The sequence below is a fragment of the Nesoenas mayeri genome (genome assembly GCF_963082525.1).
Source record: "Nesoenas mayeri genome assembly, chromosome: 14".
Taxonomy (NCBI): domain Eukaryota; kingdom Metazoa; phylum Chordata; class Aves; order Columbiformes; family Columbidae; genus Nesoenas; species Nesoenas mayeri.
In genome coordinates this window covers 15,929,418-15,950,736 of record NC_137556.1, presented here as the reverse complement: position 1 = coordinate 15,950,736, position 21,319 = coordinate 15,929,418, and the positions used below count along the sequence as shown (strand labels likewise).

The window sequence follows — 21,319 nt, the reverse complement described above, 5'->3', positions numbered from 1 at the left end:
TAGAGCCAAGTGTGTTCACGGCACGCCCGGTCTGCGGCGCTCTGCACGGACAACCACAGCTCGCTCTTTTTGCAAAATTTCTCACAGTCTCTACAAAAAACGACTCCATGCCGCACACCAGGCTGAAAGGAGCAACTTTCCCCTCAGCACGCAGGACGGCAGCGCACCAGCAGCCGCGCAAACGCCATTTCCCGGACACGTCTCCTCAGGGGCTCCTCCCGCCCGCCCCGCGCATGCGCAGACCCGCCCCGCGCGCCGCCCAGCGAAGCAGCGGCGGCGGCAGTAACGGCTCCTGTCGCGAGACCTGATTTGAACTGCGCGAGCGGCGGCGCTGAGGTAGCGCGCGCTGCCCGTCCGTCCCTGCCTGTGGGGCTGTTGTTCTCTCTTTGCTGTGTCTTTGCTGCGGTCCTGTCCTGTCTCCCTCCCCCGTTTTCGCGCTGCTGCATATTCCTCGATGCGTGACCTGCGGGTCCTGCCCTGCCATGGTCTTTCTGCCTGCGCCTTCTCCTTCGCTCTCCTGCGGCCCCCGGAGAAGCTGCGCCCTGTGAAGGGTGGGACACACTCTCTACGTGCTTTTTGCCCGTTTCTGTGCGGAAAACATCTCTGCCTGTAAGTCGCCGCCTGTCGTGTGTGTAACGGGCCGGGTCTGTTTCCCAGAGCCGTTTGCAGGGCCAGGCAGGTGTGTGAGTGGAGAAAACCGGAGTGAGCGGCCCGGCGTGCCCAAGGGCCCTGTCCCCAGGTAGAGAATAGATAGTGCCCTGCACTGCTCAAGCCAAGTGCTGTCAGAGCCAGCTGCTGGGTTGTTGAGTACTTTGTAGTGAGTGAAAGATGAGGCTGATTTGATTTCTCTTTCCACCCACCTACAAATATATTTTGTGCAAGGCGATGACCCTGAGAAAATTTCAGCGTGTGTGACTTAGGAGCTGAAGAGATGGACTTGCTTAAGAAACAGAAGTGAATTGTGAAGGGGATACTTGGCTTAAGGGGGAGAAACTCTTGCTAATTGTGTTAGTGATCAGAAAACTGAGTAGGTACTTGTGGATAGATCAGAACGTTATAGACTTGCATCTCATCATTGGGAATAGCATTTAAATAGTAAAAGTTCTATAAAGCGGGGCAAGGAAGTTTGCATGCTGGGAGGTTGCCTCCTACTCTATTATGTTTATCAAGAAGTACGTAAATGCTTGAATAATCAAGGTCTGGAGCCATCAGTTCAGAATCTGTTGTAAAATGTTTGAAAATAATAAGCCGAAAGTGAGTAGCTCTCAGTAGAATAGATGGAGGCTGATTTATATTATTTTGCCTCCTACATGTTGGTCTTACTGCTTATTTGTTATCTTAAGCAACTGTTTAAGGGGTAGTTTATTAAAGCTCGGGTGTAATATTAAATTGCAGCAATTACTTTCCCATATGACAATCCCTGTTTATGAACAAGCTGCTGGGCCTTGTCTGATTAATTTCATCTGAAATTGACCAAACCATGTTGAGGCTGGCTGTGCTCTGAAAGCTGTACTTGTTTTCCCTGAAAGTTGTTAAGGGATGTGTGAGGAGGAAAACAATTTATCTTTTTCCTACATGTTTTAACTACAAAATTAAAGTCTAAGATATTTCTTTAATATTATCCAGTAAATAATTTACTAAGAGCTAGAAGATCTTGTATGTGAAACTGGAGGAGAGCATGCACAAGAGATTGAAGTAGGAGGGAGCAAGCTAAAATCCTCAGCCAACCGTTACAAATCGTATGTGTGCTGGAAGAAGGTGACTGTGTGTGCAGCCTGTTTACTTGCCCCCCAGGGCGAGTGCAGAGCATCCATCCTTTGGCCGCTTTGCCTGGTCTGGCTGTTTCTAAACTATCTGACAGCTGCCTCAACTGCGATTTGAATAAGGTTTGTATTTCTCTGTGGTTTTAGCTTGTGATCTGCATTTTCATGAGGCAGCCACAGGGGTTAAGCCTTTTCAGAAACGGGCTGTGCTGTAATGGCAGCTTATAGTCGTCTGCACTAGACAACTGTTGCTTTTTTCTCTTTTAAAGGTGGAGTGTGAGAATAAGGTCAAGAAAGACTCAAAAGGACTACTGAAGGTGAGTTAAAATGTTACTCAAATTTAATTTAGGAAGCTAGGAGCAAGTAAATTCTTATGTTGCCTCTGTCATGTTGTTTGATCAGAAAATCCTGTTTATGAAGTGAATATCCTGTCTTTCACCGGCTTGTTTTAGCATAAGTGTGCAAAACTAGTATTTCAAGCGTTGCTGTGGTTAGGTGCAAAAAACTGCAGTTTTGGAGCCTGGCTGGATAAAGCCTCTTTGTGTGTGTTAACCTTGAATAACAAACAGTGATGAAAGATATGAAAACCAGAATCTGTTAATTTGTGTCTTATATCTGAAAGGAATTATCACAGTTTTGGCCTGATGTATTTTTGCCTGTTAATTTTTATTTTTCAATTATTATTGAAAAAAGCTGGGGTTACCAATCTTTAAGAAAAGTTAGCAAAAAAGTGAAGATGTTACATGGCAATAATGACTCTTAAAAATAATCCCTCCTGTGCTGAGCTGTGAAATTTGCTCTTAATTAAGACTAACATCTTGCTAACATTAATAAGGATAATATATATGCCAAATGGCAACAATTAAATTGTTTATATAAAAAGCAAAAGCACAGGATAGGGTCTTCAATGACGAATTGCTTGCATCTTGAAGTTATATTAAAATTGAAAAATCAACTGTAGATTTTTTGTTTGGTTGGTTTTTGTATGTAATTGTCACTGCATATATTCTGAGAGAACTCTCTGTTTGTCATTCAGAAGCCTAAGTTGCTTAGCAGTTTCTGACTTAATAGGATTTTCTGGCAGTATGCTGATTTAGGAGATTTGGGAGCAAGAAGTCATACAAGCTTATGGGATTAGTTTGACTTGATTTTTATTCTTTTAAATATTTTGTTTACTTAGTTTTATTTTAACTAACTTTTTGCCAAATTCCTCTTTTGTCTTCTCTTATAAGAATAGATATGGATGGATTTTTCCAAAACATGTGACAAAGACTTCATTATTAACAAATAGGTCACCTGCAGGGACTTAAGTTTAAAGCAGAGAACAGTCAGGAAAGACTCCATGAAGCACTTAAGTAAAAATCCCTGTGTTAACAATCCAAATATTTTTACAGGGTTTCTGTGTTTGACTCTTTCCTTCAATTACTTTTGTCTGTTTCTATATCCCACATAATGTTATTAGGAGTAAACTATCCTGCTAATACAGCTGCTCACATGAATCTTAAGTGTTATTTGTGTACACAAGTCATGTTACAGTTAGTGTGGCTTAGTTTATAATACCACAGAAAATATTTCTAGCCAGATGCATGAGTGTGTTTTTAGAAGGTGATTTCCTAACCTTCTCTTCCATATGGCAAGACAGCTACATATGAGATTAACTGTGGTTCTCGTGTGCTAACAATCTGGGCTGGGGCCACAGGAGCTGTTCTGCAGCGTGCTGTTGCTTGAGACCTAGTAAGGAATGACATGTTGCCTGATTTCATGGAGAAATAGCTATTGTTTTACTGTTCATAGGTCTGTTTATTCATGAGGGTTTTTTTTGTCTGTGTGTTATATTAATGCAGAAATATATCCTTCTATCCCAATCAAGAAAGGAAATCCAATTACTTATTCCAGGTTAAGTACTGTAACTTACTGCAACATACTTTTTAAATAATTTTGATTTTGCAGTGTTGAAGTGACAAAAGAAGCATGGAGGCTGAGACCATCTTAAGTCTTAAACAGCAACTGAAGGAAGCAGAGAATGAGCGAAGGAAGGCCGCACAATATGGCCTGTGTTTACTGGAGTCCCAAAGTGAAGTTCAAAATCAGTTGGATCAAACTCGTCGTGAATTGACTGAGAAAATGGAGGTGATGTTTTAAATTTTCAGTAAAAAAAAAAAAGTGTGAAGAACTTTTTATTCTAGGTGTTTTATGAATGTTGCAGGTGTTTTAAATGCCTTTTAGAGTCTAAATTATTTTTACTAAACCTGTTTGTGGTTGTAGAGAAGGCTTTTTATTTCTACTCTAAAATATTAAACATAATTTTATCTATCTGGGATAGGGTTTCATAGCTAATTATGCATTAAGTGTTCAGTGCTGTGTAGGAATAGTGACCTATAATGTAGAGTAAATACTAAGTGCTGAAGTAATTTGTTTTAGAGCATGTGTTTTGTGTATGTTTAGCAGTTCATTCATGTTATGCTCTCCCTACAAGCTTTGTATCACTTAAAGCTGTAAAAAGAAAATTCCACTCAGGAGAATCTCTTCCACTTTTTATCAACGCTTTCATTTTATTTGTTTTCAGACTGCTGTGCTTCAGGTTTACCAGTTCTCTTTATATAGCCTGTTTCTGGCTGTGCATTCATCCCTTCTCCTGTGATAGAGCTAAAATGGTGGTGGTTTTGCTGCAGGTTTTGTTTTAGCAGCTGGAGAGTTGTAGCACCCTGTGTTTTGGAATGAACCCCAGTAACTTCTTTGGATCAGTTTGCTGTTACTAAGCTTGGTGCAAGAGAGGCAACTGGAAAGCAGAAGTGATAAGGCAGCAGGGCAGGGTCTTCCTTTTCTGCAGACAGCCTGGGACAGCAGCCTCCGCTGTGTGAAGCTGCTCCTGTATGTTCTAATCCAAAGTTACAGGCTGGAGCAAAGTTAGGAGCTAAGCTCGTGCGAACCAGATCGATTAGTAACTCAGAATCCAAGGGTGGAGGGCAGGACCTGTGTGCTTTCATACAGCAGAGAAACATCTTCTGTGGGAGCCGTGGTTACCCAACAGATTCTTTTCAGCTTTTGAATCTGTGGCTCACTTTGGAATCTGAGAGCTAAAGCAATTACTGTCAATTTAAGTGTAAATTTTAGCAGTAAGCACAAGAGCCTCTCAAAAATCTGTGTATGCTTTGGTAAAAGTTAATGTAGACACAATATACTAGATTATTTTGCCTTTCTGGGTCTGACCAGCTGTGCACTCCCAAACCTTTTCTGTGTGCTGTGTTTTGGGTTAAAACTCCTGTTCTCTCTATTTGAGAGCTAAGCCTGTCCCGGATGAGCTGGTGTCTGGGCTGTGGACATCAGTTTCATACCTGACAGCTTTTGGTTTTGTTAGGTTCCTTTTCTAAGTGCTGGTTTGTGTTTTAAGGGTTAATTTATTAAAAAAATATCCTGTATTTTATACTGATTTGGTTTTGGTATTTATTTTCTGCTTCCAAGACTCTCCTTTTTTTTTCTTTTCTTTCCTTGCTAGCTGAATGGAAGAGTAAAATGAAGCTGCCCTTTCTAATTAGCAAATATATACAATCAGGCGTAGAGGGAAGCTGATTGATAAGTTGTTCTTCCTTCTGGAGGGGTGCTGTGATTTATTACAAAACAGTAGGTAATTGAGATGTCTTTACCAAACATGAAACCCATCTGCTCTGCACTAGGGGCATACTTGACACATTGTAACAATTACAACATCATTGGGTTCCATGGTGGTAAAAAGGACATGTAGACTCTTGCTAAATATTTTTGTTACGCTTGCAGAGAAGATGCCCATACCCTTCATGTTAGGTGCAAAGAAATATACTGTTTGTACAAAGGAGAGAATATTACACAACCAAATAAGTAATAAAATTTCAGAGCAGTTTGTTGTTTGTTTCTAACATAGATATGACAAGTCCCTAATTGGGACTTCAACAAAGAGTTGAACAGGCTTCAAGTTTTAGCATTTAGTGCCTTGGTTCTGAGCCTGTATTCAATACGTTGGTCACTAAGGATTTATTAATATTACACCTAGATTTGTTAGTATGTTATTTCTTTCAGAAATTTGAACAAGAGAAATACAGTCTCCAGAGAGAAATTGAACTAAAGAATCGCATGTTGGAGAGCTTGGGATTTGAATGTGAATCCCTTAAACAACAACAAAACATGCAACTGGATAAACAGAAAGAACAGCTTGCCAGAGTCTATGGACAAGAAATCAGGGACCTTAAAAACAAGGTTTGGCAACTAATATGTAGCTGAAGTGTTGTCCATAGCATTTTAAAGAATGTGTTTAACTCATAATTGCACACTTGCTACCAAAACAGATCTAACAAATAGTTTTAATGTGTATTAGTTTTATTTAGTTTATTTAGCTTATTTAGTTTTTTTAATCAAACAGCTGCACAGTTACATTGTGAATTACATTATTTTGAAAAGTTTACTTGGGTTGTATTTCTAAGACATTTTTGGTAATTAGAATAGAATCAAAATTATTGTGCTTTTCAAGAATTTGTTATAAAATAGTGCTATTAAGTTGTCAACTGTTTTTAAGTTGGAGAGCTTGAAAGCAGAACTGGAGGAAACCCAGCTGTCAGAGAAACAATTAAGGCAGAAGGTGGATCATCAGAAGGAAATAATTGCTGCCAAATCAGAAGAACTGCACATGATGTCTGAGCGTGTACATGAGACCATGTCTTCAGAAATGCTTAATCTGCAGCTAGAGCTCACTGAACTAGAGCACGTGAAGGTGTGTGACTAGTACTTAATAATTAGCGATGTAGGCTAGTTGGAGATAAAATTCTGCACTTTTGCTCATTTTATTTTTAGATGCTTTGTGTGTATTTCTGTCTTACAATTGGCTTATTATTAAGAAAATATGTACAAAAAAAAGGCCCTTCATACCTAAACTTTAATACAACCTCTTCTTCAAGATATTTTCTGTTAAAACTATTTACTACTAACAAGCCTGCTTGATTCGCTTGGGCCTGATTTTCTTCAAGTTGTTTCATAAATGTTTTATTTCATACTTGTTTGGGTTTGTGTGTTGGGTTTTTTTTAGGTCAGTGTTGAAGAACAGCTGAATGAACTGCGGTATAGTAAAGAACAATTAGAACTCACAAACAGTAACTTACGTCATCAGCTGGAGCGTCTACAGGGAGAAAAAGAGGAAAGGGAAAAAGAAGCTGTTTCTTACTGTAATGCATTAGAGGTATTTTCTTAATTTTATTCAACAGTGGGAGATATTGGGTAGATAATCCTTGAATTCCTCAAGTTGTGGTGCTTGCTTCTGAGTGAAATTGGAGGAGTTTTGAGAGAGGAGTTTGGAGGAGGGAAGGCAAAAGAGAAGGGGAGGTGGGGGAGGAAGGTAATCGAGTAGTTGTTTGGTATCTCCTGTTGCAAAGTACTCTCTATGTTGACTTTCTTTTGTGGAAGGCTGTGTATGCAGATCCCTTGCAGTATTCTGCTTTGTGACAGGACCTTCTCACAGGTCACTCATATAACTCATTTTTATTTCAAGTTGCTCCTGAGTGCCTTGGAAAATTTTGCACTAGGGAGTAGAAGATTCGTGACTAAACAGCACAAGAAGTCTCAATACCATTAATCCAATTGATAAACATTGAAGTTTCCCATGAAAGGTTTTAGTTATATTCTTTTCCTGAAGAGCAAGTGTAATGTTAAGCCTTTTCTTGAATGGAAATAGTATCTTGCTGACTAGAACTGCATGCACAGTGAAGTACTGCAGTACAAGATAATGTGCTGAAGGCGTAGGAAGTGAAGAAGTAGTAGAACTATCTGATTAAATTAATATATGCAGTATCAGATGCTAAAATGACTAATGTCCTCTTTAATCTAGAAAGCTCGTGAAGCTAATCGGGAGCTTCAAATTCAGCTGGATCATGCACTGCAGCAATCTTCAGACCCTACGAGTAAAGGCAATTCTCTCTTTGCTGAGGTACAGTTATGCCACAGATATCTGTGAACATACAGAGGAGAGAAGAAATACTACTTAGGTTGTGTTTTTTATATTGCATCAAAAATATTAGACTATCTGTACTTGATCTGTCCAGCATGAATTTCCATTCTTCAGATACTCCTCTAAGTTAGTAAACTTAATGGAACCGTTTAAAGTTACCTGGCTGTTGAGGTAGAAGATGGGACTGGGGGTTCATTGCAGTTTTGTCTGCAGCTCTTAGCTCGAAGTGGTTTTGTTCAGCTGTTAAGCCTTCTTTAATGCAGAAGGCAATATATGAAATAATAAAAGATGCTGTTAAATGCTGTCTCTTAAAAAATATGCTGAAAATGGCTGGATGCATGAGCATTTGGGAGGGGTTTTGAATTAGTTTTTGAATAGGAGTTCAACTGCTGCTAAATGCATAGGAAGTTATTTTGTTCTCTGATAACATCCATGGAATGGGTTGAATTGGTACACAGTTCATATTTTTCTTAAACTATTTGTTGTGATGCCAATGGACAAAACTATTCTACAGCAGCACTGAAGCATATGAAATGTTGTTTCATTTTGATATCAAAAGAACAGAAGAAAAATGCATTGCAGTTTACTCTTAGGGCTTCAGCTGCTGCAGCTTCTCAGAGGTAATGATGGTAGTGTGATTTGTTGTTGTTGTTGGTTTTTTAAGTACTGTTGCTAGAAAAGTGGCATTTGCTGAAACAACACCAATTGCTCGGTAACGTCTACTTGGAAAACTCCTCATCCAAGTGACAACAAGTGTTTTCATAATTTTCATAGTACTAATTGTTAACGATATTGTGTAGGTGGAGGACCGCAGGGCAGAAATGGAGCGACAGCTGATCAGTGTGAAAATCAAGTATGAGTCGCTACAAAAACAGCACGCATTCACTAGAGAGCAATGGCAAAAAACGAAGGTATGACTGTTACTGTAATACTCCAGGGTTTCCTTGGGTATTGATGCTTTAGTACCCAGGCCTAGGGTAGTTGATGATCTTTAAAATATGATACAGTAGCCTGGGGGTAGGGAAGTGGGAGAAAAAGCAAGCGATATGTCATTGTGCTATTTGACTTCTATGGCACTTCAGTATTTTTCTGTTGCTACTGGTGTTTCTCCTTTATTGTAGAACTCTAAGTTATGCTGAAGATACTATGTTTACTCACTTTGGCCATAGTTGTTAAACAGATAAAACACAATTCCTGTCAGTCAAACCAGCATTCGGTTTATCTTGACAATTGACTTATCTGATGGTCATAATACATGAACCACTAATTTGTGTATTAACTGTGGTTTGAAGGAATGAATGTAAAGAAAATGGCAGGCTTTTATGGAGAAGTAGGTTGAAAATAATTGAAACAAAGTTCTTAAAGAACAAGGAAAACTACTGGTGCAGCAAAGGAATTCTCTTACTGAAATCTGACCCTGAGAGTTAAAGATTTGAGTGAGTAAAATGATTGAATAGGACCAGTATCTTCAGAAGTTTTTTCCTTGTACTGTGAGGGTCCATCATACTCATTGAGTGGTTTAAGAAACATTCCTAATGCTGAAGGTTTTCACCAAGAACTGTTGATCTAGCTTGTATACAGAATCATCGATATCCTGTGTTTGGCATAAGAGATTTTGGAGAGTAAATGTTTTTCTCATTTTCTGTTAATCTGTAGTCTAATTTATTTCAGTTGATCCTTTCCTTATGACTTCCCCAGGTGTACTACAGCATTACTTCGTCCATACTGACATGACTGGCAAAAAATGCTCCCATTACCACTAATACCCTGTTCAGACTTTCCATTATTGCATTTCATATTGTTTTTCCTGTTCTTTAAATGTCTGTTGTATCACTTCTAAGTGTATGTGTCAAGGCCCTTGTATTGGGATGTTAACAGCATCAGAAAAATCTGCTATAAATGCAGGACTCTTTGATAAACTTCTTCTGTAATGGCGAAGGGTGTTCCTTTGCTTGTAAAGATGTGTTCAGCTGAAGGAATAGAAGCTGAAATTCTTGCTTTAGTATTACACAAGGCAAACTTAGCATTATCTGTAACTCCGAATCAGAACTGTAAAAGAAAAAAAGCGTTTTTTAACTCTTCAGTGAAGTAAGGTGTTTTTCCTGAGTGAGTTGCTCATAGATGCATTTTAGCTCTGATAAATAAGTCTGGATTGTAGTTTAGTTCTAGTTGACTTGGTGTTTACAGTTTGAATGTGACATTGCATGTGTGCCCTTGACAGTATGTCTATAGGTTCCTTAATCAATACTGAGAAAGATATGAAACATCAGGATGACTCTGTTCATTAAGTTTACAGCTGTCCTGAAGATCTTCAGTGTCAACCTATGATGGTAGTTGTGGAGACTACTGAGTTTAAGCATTCTGTGTGCTTCTATATTCAGAATTAGAATTACAAGGCTTGAGTCCCCTAGCTGTTCTGGGTAGGAGAGAGAGATTTTTCAGTCACTTAACCCAGTATTTATTTTAAGGATCTTTTTTTTCCCTTTTTTCCAGCTGCAAATGGCTGCATTGCTACGGATTAAAGGATCTCAGGCGGAATTTGAGCAGTTGGAACGCTTACAGTCAATGTTAGAACTAAAGAATCGTGAGGTAGAAGATCTTCTTAGGCAAGTGAGGCAGCTAGAAAAATTTAAGGTATGTGGTCCGTAATTAAGTAGACAAATCATAATCAAAAGCTAAAACATGAGAGTAGTTATGAAAACTATCTGAAGTTCATGCTCATATTTGAAAAGGGATCCAAAGGCTACTTATACCTTTATTGACCCAAGTTCTATTTTACAACTGGAGCACATATACATCTGAAGTTCAGAAAAGAAGAAAACATTGCACAACCCTTGGTATGGAGAAACAATCTTTTCTGGATTCGTGTGTGTAGCATCTTTGTATTTTACATAGTTACTTGCAGTGTTTAAATTCAATTCCTTAATCTAAGTCCACTGAGCTGTGATATCTAATTTTTCTCTTGGGAGATATAACCTTTTCATGCTTTTGCTGTGTGTACTTAGGCGAGAGCCTAAGAAGAGAGAAAGCCTATATTGGATTTCTTGGATATTTATTTCATTTATGTCTTTGCAGTTGTAGCATGCTCTTTCCTAGAAAAACTGAATTGCTTAATCATTGTTGTAAAGCAATTTCTTCAGTGCTCTTATGCAACTTGGTAGCATCCTGTCAATATTTTGGAAGGTGAGAAATACATGACGATACCTGTATGTGCTATTGTAATGTTACTGATGTTTGCATTTGTACAGAGTGAAAAACTGTAACCTTTCTTAATTCCTTACATACTTCTGGACTTGATTGGCACTTTTTTATCACAGCTTTGGAATGTAAACTGAGGTGTACTAGCTTATGCAGTAGGATTATGCTTTCCAGGATAGTGTTCTCTATTCTGCATTAACCAAAGTGGCATAAAGCTAGGCTTAACCCATTTTAGTAACCAGCTGAGACTGCCTGATTGCTTTACCAGTTTTGTCATGTATAAGCTTGATTGGTATTTATTTTTGTCTCTATGCCGTGAATAAGTAGTGTCAGGAAATTAAGTGATAGGTTCAAGTAACTGTTGAAAGTCAGTGACTGACAGAAGCTCATGAGATCAGTGGGACAGCATTAAATATCAGTACTGCTTGTTCAGGAAAAAAAAACAAAAAAACCCAAAACCTAGACACCCTAGGATGTCACATGTTACTCATATTTTATCGCAAGCTTATTGCATTTATGGCATCTTTACTATCAACCATCTAATCTAAAAGGTGGGATTGATTTTGAGATTTTGGCTGTGGGTTAACGTGGCTTGTATTCCTTACCTTTGGGGTCTAGCTGCTGAAGCCTGGAAATAAAGGCTGAAAAAAATTCCCTGTGGGTTAATTAGATATCCTGTATTCTCAGGTACAAAGGAAGATAAAAATTATGCAATGCTATTTGAAAAGCTTCTGGGGTTGCATACTTGCCTCCATTTCTTTCAGTGAATGAGAGAGAACTGTCAGTTCCTGTGCGACTTGGCACTTGCAACAAACTGAGCTCTTGTGTTTAAATGCCCTTATGATGAGGCTTCCATAGAAGAATGTGTGGAAAAAAATCACTTAAGGACTAAGTTAATGTGCTTCTGAAATGTTACTATTTGGCAACCTGACTTTTTTTTTATCAGACTTTATATGAGAATACGAAAGAATCCAGACCGAGTAGTAGCTCCAAAGGAGGACAGTCTGAAGATGATTACTATGCAGATTTACTGCAAATGAAACTTGACAACTCGAAGTATGTATTTAATGGTCTCTTTGTATGTAGTCCCTTGAGTCTATGTGCAAATATGCTCACTGTCTGATTTTTCTAATTCTGTGGAATCATTCTATCTTTGTTATAGGACTGAAAGTTGTTTTGTCATTTTATTGTTGAAAAAGATAGCAGGACTATTTTATATTGTAGTTGCTTTCTTCTAGAAATGTTGTTAATGCTCCTAGATGCAAGATAATTGAGAACACAGGGGACATGCTCTGACTATTAACATAATTAGTTTTGTGTTGGTCAGAATATCACCTTTGTGTAAAGCTTGTCTTGTTAGTTATAGAAGAAGTTATATAAATATATATGCAGGCTAAAAAACCCCTGAGTTAACTACTGAATTTGTAAATTAGGGAAAGTTTCTCAAACCAGTTATGCATGTATGTGTTGTGTGGCACACAGCTTTATTTCTAACAAGCATTATATCTCTGGTAACTAAAGTCACTGCTCTAGGTCAAGTGAAAACTTTCATTGTACTGAAAAAGGTCTCTCATTTCCTACTAGTGTATAAATACAAATTTCATGTCAAGTTGATGAATGCTTAGTTGACTTTGTGTTTGCCACTTTACTAAAACAGAACAAACACAATCCAACAAAAACCAACCACATCGGAGTGACTGTATAATTTTTCCTTCCACCCCAGCAAAGAAGTTGAAACCTTGAGAGATGAACTGTCTGTGGAGAGGATGAAAGCTCTGTGTGAGAGCCAAAGGGTTCTGGAAGTTGAAAGGAAGCTCTTCAAGGCTGAGAGGCTTTTGCAAGCTTGTCAGAGTGAGAATATGAACTTGCAAGTTAAGCTGGATGAGCTAAAAATGAAATACGAACCTGAAGGTAAATATTACTTTTTGAGATGGAAAAAAATAACTATCTGGTCTTCCCAACCTTCACAAGTTGAACAACATTAAACAGAAGACACTGGGTTAGTTCCAGATGTAAAGGAATGTTTAAATGGCTGCCTTTTTGATAATAACCTGGTCCACAACCCGCTGAACTGAAAACAGTGAAGTCATACCTTGCTGAAGGACTTGGGTATGTGTACTAACAGTTTCAGAAGACTAAAGACTACAAGTCACAAAGTTGAGATGTGTTCGCATATCACTAGGTAACCATAGTGAAATAGGGTGGGAACAAGTTCTCAGGAGGTACTTTTCATTATAGTAGCAGTATCTCTTGGAGACATAGCAACTTTCGGAATGTAGGCAGCTGATATGAGTTTTGTAGTAAGTGTAAAGCATTTAGAGGAAAAACTGTTTAGTAGCTCAAGTTATTATAGTATGGATTAACTTGTGAGGATAGAGCCCCACCTGAAAAACAGCTGATACCTGGGTGTGTGCAGAAACAAGATAGTTGTAGCCTGTAGAGGAAGATGAATGGGGAACCACCTGGGTGAGTTGGTTCTGGTACTTGTCCGTAGCGAAGGATTTCAGTTCAAAATCCTTGTCGTGGAAGCCTACCTTAGCGGCCTCCAAAATGGAAATGAAGTAATTGAGCATATTGATGTAGTTCAGAGCGTCTAATTAGAAGCCTTGGGAAAGAGGGAGAGTGGATGGGGAGAAATGTTGTCTTTTTGAAGTTAACTTCTTTTGGGATACTTACTTGCTGATAACAGATTATATTCTTTAAGGGATGTATGTTGTCTATTAAGAATTATTACAAGGTCTTTAGTCATGTCAAATGTTCTTTGTTTTATTATGAGCATGTTGGCAGGAAAGTTACCTCCATCTTCACTTACGTACAAACACTGTATTCTTTTTCTTCAGAATTATTTAAAGACACTAAAATAAAAAAGAGGAGGGAGAAAATACCAGTGGACAGCACTGGTGAATTCTCGGACACTAAAAATGCTTCAGTAGAAGAAGTTGCTCTCACTCAGTTGCCAAGTAAGGAAGAGACAAAGATGACTTTGAAGAATGTGGAGCGAAGTGGTGCATCTCTGAAAACACATGCTCTTGAAGTACCACGGATGGAGACAGCTCTTCAAGCAAGGCAAAAAGCAGTTGAACCTGAAAGAGAAAAAAAGAGAGTTAAAATTAAAGATGAGGACCATGATGCCTCTACTTTGTGTAGGCCAAGTGAAAGTAATTCCTTGACTTCAGTGGCCCCCAGGTCAGTGTCTGCTTCTGTCTATGGTCAAGGCAATCAGCACAGACCCGCATCTCTTTTCTTTCGCTGCATGAACTGTGCTATCCACTTTTTTATCTATTTCCTCAGTCTTGCATGCAATGTAATTCCTCAGCTCCGACTGCCTACGTTGAACCTTTCAGAAGCTCTTAGAAAGACTAAAATGATGACTAATGAAAGACTCTTGAAACCGTAACAATCTTTGAAACAACTTTCCTATTACTTGAAAATGCTTAAGGCATGCAGATAGCATGACTGTTCACTTGGTTTGCCCTAACTTCAGAAATCGGACCAAAATCCAAGCTGCCACACAAGGTGTTACATATCAAAGCAGCAAAGGCAATAGATACCATGCCTCAGTTTCATACCTATTTTCAGCCCTCATCAACTTTCACATTTAGCTAAAAGCCTGTGTATTATTTAAATGAAATAATTCTTAAACTGAATAGGGTTAATAAAACTTCCATTGTGCAAGATAATAGGCAATTATACTATTTATGTTGTCTGATAACTGACTTCCACAGTCTAGATGCACATTAGCTAGAAACAGAACTGCTGAAATAAGATCAAGTTTTTCCCCCAAACTGAGAATTCAAGTGACTTTTGTAGAGTAACTTAGTACAGTAATGAGCTCCAGCTTTTATCTCGGTAAAAGGAATGCTGATTTTTGTTTTCCTTCCCCCCCCCCCCAGCTTATGTTTTTGTTTTCTGTTCATATTCATAATCTTAGTAAAAACATGTTTGAGGGGCGGAAAAAAAGTCTCTGATAGTCTAGATGTTTTGATCTTGCAACTTGCTAGTGTCTGCTAGTAACAGTAGTTTATTGAATGCAGAATGACAGCAGCTTCAAAGCTGGAGGAAGGTCTGACACATGGAAATCTGTACAGCATATCCCAAATCTATGGCATTTAGAAGGAACTGGATTGATGTTTTGACTCTCAGATCAATTATTCAAGGTTGCAGTGGATGCAATTAACAGATTTAAAGTAACCAAGCAGTATAATATTTTGAAATAGGCTGGAAAGATTATGACAGAACTAGCAGTTTAAGTAGCTGTGTCAAAATGTGGAAGGGCTGTTGCTGAGCAGGAAAGGTTGAGGAGGTTAAACATGGATGGTGAAAGTTGAGAGGAAGGATTGGGTAATTCAGTGATGGTGTTGTGCTTTGACCATGTTCTGTACTCATAAAACATGTAACATGGGTGTTGGAAGTTTAACTTTATTTCCTTGTATATATTTTGAAAGGAAGATGTAGTGTCTGCCAACAGAAACTTGTTGGAAACAGTTTATATGAACTGAAGGGATGAACCTGCCAGAGAGGGAGTGGGGAGAGCAAAACACTTTGTGGGGCTGATGTTTGAAAACACAGCGTGTGGGAAAAGCAGAATGGCAAGATGAAGTCGTCAAAGTTCAGAGAGTGGTTCTAATTGTGCACCCGTTGCTGTTGGTTCAAATAAGGGATAAAACATAAATCCAGTAGATCTAAAAAAAATAAATACCGTGAACACACCACCACCATCACAAAACTCCAGATGAGCTTTAAAGTTGTTTTCTGTAGTGGTATGAACCTGTAAAAGGCAAGTCCAGGCAGAAATTTCTGTTTGTTTCTGATTCTGTTAATGATCTACTAAATTTGCAGTTAATGATGTTGTTAAGATAGCACTGAGGATTTACTCAACCCTGATCTGTTATGATTTATTATGAAATAGGAAGTCATGATAGAATCTGATGGAGAGGTTGGGTTTCTAAACACTAAAAAAAAAATCTCTGGACTGATCTGTGGTGGATGTGGCCAAACCTTATGCAGGACTACAGCTAAATGCAAGAGCATGAAAAATATTGGCTACTGGAGCAGGAATATGGAGCTAAAATTGGAGAGTTTGGGGGAGATGACAATAAATGGCACGTGCATGGTGGATAATTTCACCTTCTGTTCAGTAAAATGTGATGCTCTGGCTGAAAAGGCTGTTGTGGTCATTGGGGGTTATTTCTGTAACTTGAGTAGGTTTTGTGCAATGGTTAGTTTAGCTTGACCATTGTTGCTCCTTGAAGTGTAGCAGTGAAAAGAGCCGGAGTAACTGTGACAGGACTACAAACTTTATTTCTGTAAAATTGTGTTTAAAAAGCTTTGTCACCTTAGCTTAGGGGGTGATGAAGAAGTGGTCAGAAGTGATCTGTATGTACTTCTAGTGGTGACAAATGTCCTTCTTTGAAGAGTCTTGTTAATGTGTTTTACTAAGGTAAAGCTAGATAACCTTGAACTAACAGCATTATGTACATACCTGGAGTGTGCATTACATTTAGGGATGTTTAAAGCAAGTGAGCACTGGAATACTTCCTTAGGTGATGGCACTGATTAGGCAATGGTATGTGAGTTTAGAACAGTCATTGAGACTAAAGATTTAAATATTGAAGTGTTCATTGTTAATTGCTAGTGTAATTCATGCAATGCAAAGGTTATAGGTAGTGATATCTTCTGTTAGGCCAACTGGTCAACAAAAAGATACACTTGTGTATGGAAGTGCTTTTCTTCACTTTTGAAACTGAAATAACAGATTCCAGCCTTTGCTGCCCAACTTACTTTGCATTTAGATTTGTGGTAGTTTGCTTTAGTTTGATCTAAAGAAGGGCTTGCATGCCTAAGAGCTTATTTGCTCTTTCTAATTATTGAATTAGATTGCATTTACCCAATCTACCTCCTTTGCACTTTGTTCAATATGGGTACATAGGCTGTAGGCCATGCCTGCAGCCATTTGGCTCAGCAGGAGATCTGCATAACTAATATTTCCACTGAGGGCTTTTTCACGGCAGTTGCTCTGAGGAAGCAGAGCTCCTTCTGAGACTGGTTGATCTTCTGTAAATGGGTGAAAGAACCCCTATTCCATCTGGGGTTTGGAGTCTATGAAGTCAAAGCTCACTGGAATCATGTCATAGCTCTTTTCATAGTCCTCATTTTCAGCTCTATCTCTCTATTGCAAATAAATCTCTAACAAGAACAGTAGCAGCCATTCTTGTTTGGAAAACCATCACTGAAAGCAGCTGTGGATTGTTGTGGGTCTCTCACTGGAGGTTCCTGAGACCATTAGAGATCCGTGAGGTCACTGTAGAGAACTGCTTTAACAGATGGAGTGATGAATCAGCGTAGAATTCATGTTGGTATGTGAAGTGTTACTTAACTTGGAACTTAATTTTTCTATATTTTTTTCCCCTGTGGAAACAATTTTGTGTAGTAGGCAGTTGGCTGTGGGTGATTTGTTGAGTAAATACCCATTGTTCATCAACTTGTTCTAACAACGTATTTTTGTTTATTAAGTAATTGTTAAATAATCAAAGCATACAACTGTACTCAGATGCCTAAATCTTACTTTTAACTTCTTTAGCACCAGTGTGGCAGTTAACATGGTATTCCTGTTTACATTCCCAGCCGAATGAAAACATGCCAGTAGACAAATGATGGAACTTAGAGCCTGACAATAATTTTTTCCCAACTACTTCTTTTCACATCTTGAGGCATTAAGATAAAGGCAGTAGTTGTGCATAACAAGGTTGAAAACTAGTATATTGCTTTAAGCGTAGTCCTTTTTTGGTGCAAAATGCTTGACTTAATCATGTTTGTGTTATGTTGCTTGGAGTTGTGCTTCTGTGGACCTGATCCCATTTCTGTGCATGGCACAGTCACTGTTCATTTTAAATGTTGAGCCCAACCAATTAACACATTCAGTAACTTTTTTAAGCAGATATTTCAGCAGATGAGAGGCGGGGTGAAGGCTATGCTTGAAATGATGCAATGTGAGCTGATATAAAAATGTTTTAGTCTCATCTTATTATTAAACTCTGCCTGCTCTGTCTTTGCATATCGTCAGTCTTCTGTGCCGGTTGGCTTATTGATTTTGCTTAAAACTTCTTACCTTAGCCCTGTTTATTTAACTAGACATGTATTCAGAATGGTTGCTTTGCCTATAGGTTAACAGCTGAATCCAGATCTGAAACTACAGAAAAAGAAGACAAGAAAGAAGATGAAGTTGGAACTGTGAAGAAAACTCAAAAGAAAAAATACACAGCAATACATTTATCTTCTAAGCCAACTTCTGAAACAGAATGTGCTCAGCAGTAAAATTTAAATAAACCGATTAAAATCCACTGAATAAAAGCTAAGAAATTGTAATGTATGTGCTGTGTGTTGTCGTGTTTTGGGGAGAGAAACCTTAACCTTCTGATCATGCTTCATATAGAATAATTGTGAGAACACTTACGCAAGATCATTTGGCTCCTTATGCTGTAGTTTAAGCTTCCTATTGTTTAAGCTTCCTATTGTGAATGAATCATCTACTTTCTAAGTAAAAGACTCAGTAGTTAAGATAAAAGCTCTTTAGGACTTGTCCTTTTAAATCCCTTATGAAACTATGAATCTTGGAAGAATGTTACAAGTCAGTGGTTTGTAGATTTGACAGCTTGGTATGTTAACTTCCAGTGGTACTTTGGAATGTAGGAGTCCTAACATGGCTCTATATTTAAATAGATGCGACTTCAAGCCGATGTCAGGTACTGATAGTCAGCACCAAGGGATGGTAAAGGTAAATGTGCTATACAAAGAGTTTATTTGTTGTTTTCTAGCTTGGGTTACATTGCTATTTCATTTGGTAGCTTACACCACAGTAGTGATGCTGACTGTAATTTTTCCCACCACCAATGGAACAGTTCTAGATAATGTACCTTACAGAGTCTTTAAGTCATATTGTGTAGACACGTAATGTTTTTTGTTACAGGCTTGCAGTGGAAGAAGCCTCTTCCCTAAAAGTTTGTGCGTAGCTTTTGGAGAACCTGTGTCCTTATGAATCTGTTGAATGTTCTGGTCTGAGAGAACTGTTTGGATCTGTGTGTTTCCAGCTGCGCCCGTTCAGAGTTCTGTTAACCCTGACTGTGCACATGGGTGGCTTTAGCTCCTCAGTCACTCATCTCAACAAATATGAATCTGGAACATTTTGAGTGATAACAGCAGTGACTAAAGACGTATTAGTGTAAACCCAAAGGAGCAGATGTGGCTTGTCATTTTCCAGTGCAGTTTGAGCTTGTTTCCAGTCAATTTCTGCATAGTTAAATTTAGGCACAGTCTGGTGCCTGTTACTCTTGTTGTTAAACAAAACAAACATAAATCCATGTCTCAGAATCTAATTGTATCACTTCATCAAAGAGATCTACTTATCCAATTCCTTTAGTCTTTAATTAATTGAAGTCTTTATCAACTGAGAACATCTTATTTCTTGTTAACTTTTAAGATATTCCATGATACTACAGGAAGCTAATACATATCCAAGAAATAGTTGTTGCTTTTCTTGACTTTGACTGTACATGTGAACTTAAGTAATACTACACTGAAGAAATCATGCTTTATATGCTACAAACTTTGAGAACATGTTTTTATGCAAATGGTGAAAGTTAACTTTGCTGTCACTGTACACTGAGATGCAAACAGCATAAAACAACTGAAATATGTAATTGTTTTCATTAGAGGAGAACCTTCAATAACTTGACATTAGAGGCATATGCTTTGGGAGTACTGAACTGCAGGTTGTCTACTAAGGCAGTTGTGCTGAGCTATTTGGTATATGAGACTTGTAAATGTTTGCTTATTCTTAATTGAATTAACTTGCTAATTAATGCCACAAACAAAACTAGGATGTCATTTCAGCAAATGAGTTAAACTATATTTAAGGTTATCTACCCCCCAAAACCACTTCACCTGTATTGCTGTAGGTCACTTAGAGCATGTTCTTTGTCAGCTTAGACCATACATGCATGCTTACATATCTCTTGCAGATTACAACCAGCAGGTGGGGGAAGATGTCTGGAATTGAGGCTTTTGTTGTGCCAAAACATACTTAAGGTCTTCTCCTTTAAATGTGTGGAAATAAGTTGTATGTTTTCTCGTGTTTTGTTGGTTTGGTTGCTTTCCTGCAGCCGTGCTCACAGATCCTGGCAAATACTAAAATTCAGAGCCACTTAAATGCAGCTGGGGTATTCTGCTTAATTTCTTTGTAATGGAAGTTAGCATAGCTAAAAATTGGTAATTAGTTAGTGAAAGCTCTACTAGGTCTTGTTTTCTGGAATCAATAGCAGTACTAAAGGCATGAAGAATTCTCTCCTTGCTGCTTCTGCTTGCCCCTAGTCCTTGAAAAGGTAAGTTCTACCCATGTATTCCCTTGGCACAAAGACTTTCACCTCTTGGAAGTAACGAGTTTTCTACTTGCTTGTGAAGACCTACCTGGAAAAGGAGTAAAGGAAATGATGGTAAGGTATGTGAGGGTGACAAATTATCTGGCACCATTTTCTATGTAATAGTAATGTGGAATAGTAATTACATAAAAAAACAATTGGAATAAAAAGAGCCATAACTGTTATCCATATTAATTTTCTAGGACCCTTGTTGGTGTTTGTTTTCTGCTGTAGGAGCCCAGGATTTTAGGGTTACCATGCATGCTTTATTCTGGATGCTTTTTTTTTTCCTCTTTCAGCTGAAAAAAAAGATTTTGTTGCTCAATCCATTTATTTGAAATTATAGTGAGGGCTTTTTCAGATACAGTGAGATATGGAGACTGTCCTAAGCAACTTAGGGGAAAAGGGTAATAGGTGCCAGCAGCAAATGAGTTGCAAAAGCACCATGAGAGTATGATGGGAGGAAGCAAGAACAGCTGTGCACAGCTTGGGGGGGAAAGAGTGGCGGGGGGGAGCAGCGATGACCCGAGGAGCTTGGGGTCTGGAGCTGGGGCAGCTGTGGTGAGCTGGGGTGGTCAGAAGGAGGACATGGCCGCTGAGGGGACAGAGCTGTGTTCAAATGCACGGGGCTGTTTGGGTGCTCTGTGCTCTGTGGAATCAGGTCTCTGAGATGGAAGAGATTTGGAGCACTGGAAAAGTCTTGCAAGGTTGATCCCAGTCTGGAGGTGAAATTTCTGCATACCGTTTCCTTTTGGAACATAATAGTATTGTATTAATTAAGTTTATTAGACCTCTGTGCTGAAGCATGTGTTTGCTAGAAAGGAACCATTTTCCTCAGAACTTTTGTATTACAGGGAAATGTAAGGAGGAAGAGCAGTGTAGAACAAGAAAACAAGTCACAAGCTCTGGGCCGGATAGTACATGGGGAAGGGAGAATTGCTGCAGCCAAGACTCCAAGGAGTAAGGAAGATACTTAT

The 21,319-nt window shown here is 38.6% G+C and overlaps 1 protein-coding gene across 3 annotated transcripts; it reads left to right on the top strand.

Moving 5' to 3' along the window:
• The first annotated feature begins 262 nt into the window (after nucleotides 1–262).
• Nucleotides 263–18,264, top strand: SPDL1 (spindle apparatus coiled-coil protein 1). Of its 3 annotated transcripts, none has more exons than XM_080353194.1 (13): nucleotides 263–336; nucleotides 2,033–2,080; nucleotides 3,714–3,893; nucleotides 5,817–5,993; nucleotides 6,310–6,504; nucleotides 6,817–6,966; nucleotides 7,612–7,710; nucleotides 8,532–8,642; nucleotides 10,225–10,365; nucleotides 11,876–11,985; nucleotides 12,653–12,840; nucleotides 13,770–14,115; nucleotides 18,093–18,264. In XM_080353194.1, exons 3-13 carry the CDS (start codon nucleotides 3,735–3,737, stop codon nucleotides 18,241–18,243), a joined length of 1,827 nt encoding a protein of 608 aa, XP_080209320.1. In that variant the 5' UTR covers nucleotides 263–336; nucleotides 2,033–2,080; nucleotides 3,714–3,734; the 3' UTR covers nucleotides 18,244–18,264. The 3 variants fall into 3 exon arrangements, with proteins under 3 accessions (XP_080209320.1, XP_080209319.1, XP_080209321.1); XM_080353193.1 differs by having other exon boundaries at nucleotides 291–609; XM_080353195.1 differs by lacking the exon at nucleotides 263–336 and adding an exon at nucleotides 1,715–1,886.
• The last annotated feature ends 3,055 nt before the right edge of the window (nucleotides 18,265–21,319 follow it).